At 44.5% G+C, this 8,749-nt stretch overlaps 1 protein-coding gene across 6 annotated transcripts in view; it reads left to right on the forward strand.

Annotated features, from left to right (window-relative positions):
* The window catches only part of Rnf144a (ring finger protein 144A), a 113,945-nt gene that overhangs the window by 53,792 nt on the left and 51,404 nt on the right, over positions 1 to 8,749 (forward strand). The window contains exon 1 of one of the 6 annotated variants that reach the window (XM_076942051.1): positions 1,951 to 2,110. The exons of the other annotated variants lie outside the window; for them this stretch is intronic. Coding sequence (XP_076798166.1) covers positions 2,092 to 2,110 — 19 coding nt within the window. The 5' untranslated portion in view covers positions 1,951 to 2,091. Of the gene's footprint in view, positions 1 to 1,950; positions 2,111 to 8,749 lie in introns of those variants that run through there. 6 annotated transcript variants of the gene reach the window in all.

The raw sequence follows: 8,749 nt of genomic DNA on the forward strand, positions 1-8,749 counted from the left end.
GAACTTATAACCTCACTGCCAGGCATTTGGAGTTTTCCTTTGCTCATTGGGAATAACATCTTCTAGCAGTTTGATTTTCTGTACACATTATGTTGTTCTGTCAGTAATATCTAGTAAGTCATTGCTATTTATTTGATGGCTTACCTTCTGTTGTTTGTTTTGATGAGACAGTCTTGTCTGTAGCTCTTCCTGTCCTGGGACTCTGTGAGTAGCCCAGGTTGTCCTCCAGATTCAGACAATCCTCCTGACTTCCCAACCCCCATCTGAAAATTAGCATGATAGGTGCGCCCCATGCCTAGCTTTTTTAGCTACTGATTTTTGAAGCCTTGTATGGATTAAACGTGAGCTTTTTTTCTGTGATCAGTTTTGCATTGCTTTTACCTCCAAAACATCCATTGGCTTTGCAGTTATTGAAATTCATTGTTATAAAGCAATGCTGCAGGAAGAAAAAATATTCTCTCCTCATTTTAATCAGATAAGGGCTTCCTTTGGTGACCATGTCTCCTTAGCAGTAAACCCGTGGTAAGGGTGGTGTGGACTTTGAAGTTTTCATCTCAAAACATTGGCTAATGTTCCCTTCCTTGGTATGGTACCGTGCTTCCTTTCTCTGCTCTACCAATCCCTTTAACAGGCACCTCACACAGAGAGCTTCCTAGTATCACAGGGAATGCCATAAGGACCATTCTCAGACTCCTGATCTGTAGGTGAATTCCAAGAACGGGGGTTACCTAATCACAACCTGGAGACGTTTCTAAGCCCTTGCAGTATTTCCCACTGCCTAGCAAGTCATCTCACTGGCTTTTTTACCATCACTCACTTTTATTTATTAGTGTCTCTGAGACTCTAACCAGGTAATTGAAACTGTGTAAGTGATCGTTGATTTTACAGGAGGCCCCTGAGTCTAGGAGGAAGCTGAGAACTCAGGTCCTGAACCAAGTGCCCAGAGTTGGCCCAGAGCCCAGAGCCAGACTGCTTGTTCTCAGGAAGTTGGGATTGGCTCTTCCCCACGCAGGGTCATCCCACTAAAGTGCAGATGAGAGGACATGATTCTTATACACATCTCAGTGTACAAGGAGCCTAATGCCACCAAGCCTATACATGCCCTGTTAAACGGGAATTTTTGTTTGTTTGTTGTTTCTTAGAGAAGAGTTGTAGGGTGTCAAATGAGTGTTATGAACCATTTCTTACTCTGTGCTCCTGCTGAGGTAGATTGCCAGGGCCACGGTAGTGACATAGGGAACAAGCCATCCACTGTCCACTGATTCTGGAATGAGAAACATTAACAAGGAGAATCCATAAGCACTGAACATGTAGAGTTGGAGGGAGCAAGTCTGATAGTCACTAGGACAGAAAGATGAAATGGTGTCACTGTCGTGAAGCTGTTTCGATACCCCTGGCAAGTGCATCCCAGCCTTCCATACCCCATTATCTTTGCATAGGGTTCAGCAGATTAGTAGAGAAAGAAAGCCTGTCATCCATTGTAGTGCTGGAGACAGGGAACTATTCTGGAGTGCCAAGAACCTTGTAGGTGGCCTTCAAATGTCAGAGGCCCAAGATAGCTGTGAATTAGGACGATCCTGGCTGGACAGAGTGACTTTGTTATTTTGTAGGCTGCAATTCTGCATTAATGGAGCTCAGGTGACCAAATAACCCTGGGTCCTCAGGAGTACCTGGTCCCAGTAGACCCATTACCATTTCTCCAACTGTGTCCTCTCCCCAGGTGGGGCCTCCAAGCATAGGGACATCTTGCCACAGTTGTAGTAATATTAACCTCAGGTTGAAGTCGGGCTGTAAATAAGCACCTTTTCTAGAATCTTGTTAAGTGTGTATCCCCAACAGGTATGCATCTGGCCTTGGGGACTGCACCCAGGTTGTCTTCGGGTTTTCTTGGGAATAATTGGAAATCTACATCTCTGTTTCACTTAAGGAAATGTTGCATCAGTTCATCTGGTTGTGTTCAGTTCCCACAAGGTTGGGCTGCACGCAACTGGTTCTGCCGTCTGAGTTCTGACCATCAGTCTGGGTTTCGCTTCTCTGTGAACATTCTCACTCAATTCAAGTTCCATTTCTGCACCTGTGGGGACTGTCACCATGTCAGAACTCATTCTGAGTAAGTTTTGAAGAATAGAATTTTACAGAGTATTTTTCCCAAAATGAGGTTATTGTCTAGGAAAAAGAGTAACACAAGAGGTCTGGGGGGCTTGCTGTATTGTGACTGCCATGACTTTTCTACCTCATGAGCTCCTCTGGACTTGAAGTCTCCTCAGCAAGGGCCCAGGGGTAGAGAGATTAGAACAGTCATGGTGTTCACTGAGTGTACACAGGCAGATGGGATCCAACAGGGAAGGGACTGAGGAGTGTAGGAAACAGACTTATCTGCTAAGTTCCTGGACTAAGACGGGGGCAGCTCGGCTTTACCCTTTGTCTTTCCAATCTAGGGATGTACTGATCTTCCAGCCTTCCTCATGGAGAGGCAAGGATTCCAAATTAGATAGTGGGTCCCTCCTGAATGTGTGTGCTAGGATGGATGTTTTCTGGGATCAGTTGTGAGGGCAGGCTAAGGATTTCTGTCGGTGTGGTTGAAAATGTTAAGCCCTGGATCTGTAAGTCTGCACCACTGTAAATTGACATCAGGAAGCCAAGGCCTCCATTACCAGATAGAGGACCTTATTGAAAACCTTACTGTTTTCTCAGAATGTGACTGTAGGTGACACTGACAGATACCAAGCACCCGTGTGAAAGACAAGAAAGTCACTGTGTGTAAAGAGAACCTCGGAAGCCTGTAGCAATGGATTGGCTTGCCTTTACTTGGTTAGTAATGACGTTAGGAACATTGGTCTCGAGTCCTACATTAAAAGTTGTTGGGCAAACTGTGCTAGTATCAATCAGTCTTGAACTTCAACATTTCATCTGCTGAGGGAAGACAATTGATCTGAGTTTATCTGTGATTTAGTGCATACACTGTGAATTACAAAATACAAGGTGTAATTCAATGTGAGGAAATACTACAGATAATTCTAAGTATGTCGTGAAATCATATGCAGCATTGTTGGCTAGAAACTGGGTCCATGGGTGTTGTGAACAAGCCATGTCAGGAATACAGAGCGTTGTGCTTATTTCTTGAGGATCACTAAGTTTAAAAGTGACGCCAGTCTTCCGCTTGACTGAGTTCTTGAGGTCTCATTTGGAATCAGAACCATGACAACTGCAAGCTCTTTTGTTCCTTCTGAATCTTATTAACGGTATGCATATCAATCAAATCATAGATCACAGGTTACTGTGTGATTATTGAGTTTAAGTGTAATGTGTTACATGTGTGATTATCAGAAATGCCACAAACGAGTAGAGAGTGATGAAAAACTTCAGTGTAGGTGGTCACTGTCCGAAAGGAAAAAAAAGAAAGAAAGAAAAACCTAATAAAACCAACAAGAAAAAACTGCTCATAAAGATCCAGGGGAGAATGGTATATAGACAGTGTCAAAGTGGTAGCGTTGATGGCAGGGAGAACTGCAGAGATGAGTCCTGCCTGTCAATCACTTCGCAGAGGCTGGGAGAAGGACATGGAAGTAGTCACTGACAGACCACCAGGTGGATGGGCCCTACCTCGGCCTCTTTATGAGTGTCTGCCTCACTGCTCTGGTTTGACAATCTGCCCAGTTAGGTGTGCCCAGCATCTGCTGGCTTATTCCTTGCATAGATAAATGGCAGCATATCCCACCTTGACAGTTATCCTGCAAATGGAGTTACTCCCAGCAAGCTGTTCTATCCAGAATGGATGGGAGACTCTCTGGTCTATGTTGAATGCAGTGGCTTTGCATGGGGCGTCCTTTCAGCTTTATCAATGGCAGGGACCTTATGCTTGGAGAAGGATCTGCCCTGCTCACCTAAGAAGCAGGCATTGCCCAAGGGAGCCCAGCCCTGTTGTAGACATTGCTAACAAAGAAATAAAAAAGACGAAAACCAAACAAACGAAAACACCAAAATGCAGCATGGTATTTTTTCCCCTTTCAGAAGTTTCTTTTCGTTGTCATTGTTTAAAAACTATATGTAATATCAACACCAGCTCCCCAGGGGTCCTTTCTTCTTCAAGGAGGAAGTAAACACAAACCACTAAATAGGTATCTGGGGTGTCAGAGAGTGTCTCTGGGTGAGAGAGTGATTGGGTCCTGTTTTCAGCAAAGAATTGGGTGCTTAAAGAAATGGTGGGTTTGGAAATGTGAGGATCTCTGACATCGCAGACATTCTGCTGCTGAGGTGACTGGGGCTCTCTGAGCTCACTGCACTTTCCTTTGTTATTGTTGGGTTTGTCTCTTCATAAAAAGACAGACGTAAGCTTTGAGGCCCCATGGAAAAGAATTCCATAGCAGGGCCCAGTCGTCCCTGTCGCTAAAATACTGGGTGTGCTTGTGTGAGGACTTAAATTTGGATCTCTAGAACCAAGTACAATAGTCAGACCCGGAAGTGTATGCCTGCAACCCCTACGTACAAAATTTATGGGATTCATGGGAGATTGGGGGCCAGCCTGCCTGGTGCTGGTGGCTCGCTTCCTTTCCTTGGCTCTGACCTCTCACCCACTGCCCTGGAGGATTTAAGGTTGGAATTTCCCAACATGTGGAAGTCTCGTTCAGGAAACCTCCCCAGTTCCTCCCCAGCAACCCTGCACCCAAACCAACCAGGGCAGATCCCCGAAGCAGGGGTGAGCAGATTGCTTTGTTCAGGGCCAGAGGGATAACTATTTTGAGCTTTAATGGCCTTGTTTTTTTTTTTTTTTTTTTTTTTTTTTTTTGCCTATGTTTTGTTTACTTGGTAATCTTTAAAAATACTGTGTGTATGCTTCTTCGTGTGTGTGTGTGTGTGTGTGTGTGTGTGCCTGAGAGAGAGAGACAGACAAACAGAGAGAGGAATATATGTTTATATGTATGTGTGTATGTATGTGTGTGTGTATGTGTGTGTGTGTGTGTATACAGATCAGAAATTGATATTGGATGTCTTTTGTATTGGCCTTCATCTATTTTGTCGTCGTCATCATCAATCATCATCATTTGTGTACATGCATGTAGAAGTCAGGGGACATTTGGGAGTCAGTTCTCTCCTTCCATCATGGGTTCTAGGATCAGACTCGTGTTGTCAGGCTTGTCCAGAAAGTGCTCTTGTCTGCCAAGTCCTCTTGCCATCTAAGGTTACTTTAACCCTTTTTATTATTTATTATTTTGTGTCTATTGATGTTTCGCCTGCAGGTATGTCTCAGGAATGTCTCTGTATCATATGTGTGTGTAGTGCAGAAGTCCAGAAGTGGGCGCTAGACCCTCTGGGACCAGATAGACCATGCAGGTGCTGGGGATAGAACCTGGTTCCTCTGGAAGACTTAGGCCTGCAGAGACTTGATGTACTGGCGGGGGTGGGGGGAGGGATACCCAGGGTGGGTTTCATCCACTCAGAGGAGAAGGAGAGGGGAGATGGGGGAAGGAATATGGGAGGATGTGCCTAGGAGGTGGGCAGTGAGCAGGATGCAGAGTGAATAAATAAAAATTAAAACATAATTAAAAAAGAAAACACCCAAGCCTATCTTCAGGGATCTAACATGAGATTTATGTTAAACAAACAAACAAACAAAAAGGCAAGTGGCATGTTTAACTAAGTCCTGGTTGAGGCATGGTCCTGCCCCTCATTGTCTGGGCCCTCCTGCAAAGGTGGTCTGACTTGTCAGAATTGTGTGCAAACTCTTTCAATAAGATACGCTCCCCCTCTGTCTGGTTGTAGCATTTTTTCAATAGGATAGCAGTCTTGTGGGTCTCGGGAGTGTCTCTGCTCCTGCCAGGAGGCTTGTACTCTAGAATCCTTAGAAGATGACCATCCTTTGCTGCAGAGTGTGTGAGCACGGTTCCATCTTTAGCTTTGTTCCAGTTCTACCTTTTATATTTTAACTTGGCACAAAAGCTGTTCAAATTAAAGGGATGCCAGTCTAATATTTAATGGCTGTGATGTTCTGGTCAGGAGAAGCATGACTAAAACCATTTCTTGTGATAAAATGCTTACTACATGCTTGGGAACAGAAGCATAAAAGCACACAATTATTTGTGGCTGTGTTCATTTTGAATATTCCCCACCTCTGGACCTCCACATAGCACTGAGTAATGGGTGACAAGGGACGATGAGGTGACATTATAATAGGGACTGTTTTTGCCAAAAGCATCAGCTTTTCCTTCGGGCTTGCAAATAGCCAATGGATCCCCAACACTAAGACAAAGTTTGGATTCTTTGCTTTCATTCTTTGTCTGTCTTCTTTGCCCTAAACCTTGGGTCAGATTCTGCAGGAGACTGCTAATGACTGCCAGTGCCCTCCGAAAGCTGAAGATCTGAAGCTTAGAACAACTGAGGTTTTTCCAACAGGTTGACAACTGCCAGGTTTTATTTACAACATCCTGTTCCAGACCCCTGGAGTGGTGCCTAGGAGGCTTCATTAATTGTCTTCACCTTCTAGGAACAGCAGACCTTTGAAGACACCATCACCCTGGTGAGACTGTTTCTCCAGAACAAGGATGGTCATCTCCTGGGAGCCAGAAAGCACACCCCCTGAACCCCACACTAAGTTTCTCACGCTGTGACAAAATACCTATTCGAACCAACTTAAGGAAGGAAGGGTTTATTTTGAGTCACAGTGTGATGGTATAGTCCAGTGGTTCTCAATCTGTGGATGACTGACCTCTTGGGGTCTGAAGACCCTTTCACAGGGGTAGCGTATCAAAGACCCTGCTTTACAATTCATAGCAGTTGTGAACTAGCAATGAAATAATTTTATGGTTGGGGATCACTACAACATGAGAAACTGTATTAAAGGGCCGCAGCATATGGCAGGGTCAGGTCCATCACGGTGGGGAAGTTATTGCAGCAGGCATGTGAGGGTCTCAGAATAAATTCTAAATTTTCTGGCATAGTTGTGTCCGGTAGGCAGACACTGCTGTGTAACAAAATAGCAGTGAACTTGTTAGGACCCTCTTTGTCATTTTGTCTCCCTTGGCTTCATAATGAGATTTGGCAGGGCAGGTTCTTTGACTAGAGAAGGCAAAGAGTTCCCTTCTACTGTGCCCTGAGGGTGGCTACTGGCTTGGTTGGCTTTTGTAATTCTTCATCTACAATACTGCTTTAATTTTTTTTTTGTTTTTTGTTTTTTTTTTTTTTTTTTTTTTTTTTTTTTTGGTTTTCGAGACAGGATTTCTCTGTGTTAGCCCTGGCTGTCCTGGAACTCACTCTATAGACCAGGCTGACCTCGAACTCAGAAATCTGCCTGCCTCTGCCTCCCAAGTGCTGGGATTAAAGGCATGCGCCACCACCGCCCGGCTGCTTTAAGCTTTCTGAATGCCTAATGTCTTTTACTTAATACTTGATGACGAGTGAGTGGAAGCATACATTTGTAAATGTAGAAAATAAAGGATGAGGGTCTACTGGCCGTGGTGGTACGTAACTATTATCCCAGAGAGATGAGAGATGAAGACAAGCCAAGAGGACCTGGGATTCAGGCTCATTCTTAGCTATATAGTGAGTCACAAGCCAGCCTAGGCTGTATGAGATCCTGTCTCAGACACAGACACACACACACACACTCATAAAGGTGTGTGTGTGGGGTATTGTGAAGAAAGTCGGACTTTCAGGAGGTTTGGAAGGTATGCAATGTGGATTATTGGTTTACAGGCCTAAACAGAACACAGCTCAGACCTTGGGGATATATTCATTTGACTCTGGTCTGTGTTAGCAGCGTTTGAACTTTGCAAAGTATATCCCATACTTATCACCTCTCCCTTTGAGATCTGTTTCTCCCTCTATGAGGCGCTCAGTCACATGATTCCAGGTAGGCCAGAGGCTGAGTATTTCCCATCTTTGAGAAGGTTATGACATTGAGAAATCCTGAGCCATCCCCAGCCAGACTACCTTGTTACTCATGAGGTCACTGACTCATGAAGGTACAGTCTCAGCTCCAGAGCCTCATGGTCACCAGTTCCCAAAGCTGAGTTAAGCCTGAATTCTTTTGGTCTCGGAGTTCTCTCTCATCCTGACTAACTCTTCTCCACTCAGCTACCTCCATTCAGTTCTGATCTCCACAATCAAAGGACTGACAAGCTCTAAATCCAGAAGTTTCCCAGGCTTGTTCCCCTGGTAGCAGGCTGTTGTTTGTACCCTGAAGGAAACAGCTATTGTACTCCATGCTGAGCTGGCTGCAGGCCTGTTCTAGACCATGCTCACAAACACCAAATTAAAGGAACCACAAAGCTGCCGATGACAAGAGAAAACATCTCCCCACCCCTGCACCCCACAAAGGACTCTTTGTGCAGCCAAGTGTGCTCCCCACGTCCTGCCACTCCAAGCTTCTCATAGCTGTGCCTACATTCTCTTCTCTATATGCCATTATCTGAAAATAAATCAGAACAAAGGTGAAGGTGACAGTGTCCCTCACCAAGTCTGAAATCATACATCAAGGGGAGTTTATTCCAATGCACACAGATTTGATGCTGAGGTTGCTTGGGGAGTCTGCAAGCATTTGAGGTTGGAAAATTCTCTCTGGATTCAGGGATAATTCAACATAAAAAAAAGAGCCCTTCAACATAAAAATGTAGTGATTCAATGCTTGGTGTCTAAAATGTTGCTCTCTGGTAGCCAAATATAATGTTTATCTGATTACCATAAACTGATGTTGATATAATAGGCCCTTTATGTCTCCCTTTGCATTTTGTTCCTGGATGGGGTTCAGAGGGTT

Source organism: Arvicanthis niloticus, chromosome 11, assembly GCF_011762505.2.
Source record: "Arvicanthis niloticus isolate mArvNil1 chromosome 11, mArvNil1.pat.X, whole genome shotgun sequence".
Classification (NCBI taxonomy): domain Eukaryota; kingdom Metazoa; phylum Chordata; class Mammalia; order Rodentia; family Muridae; genus Arvicanthis; species Arvicanthis niloticus.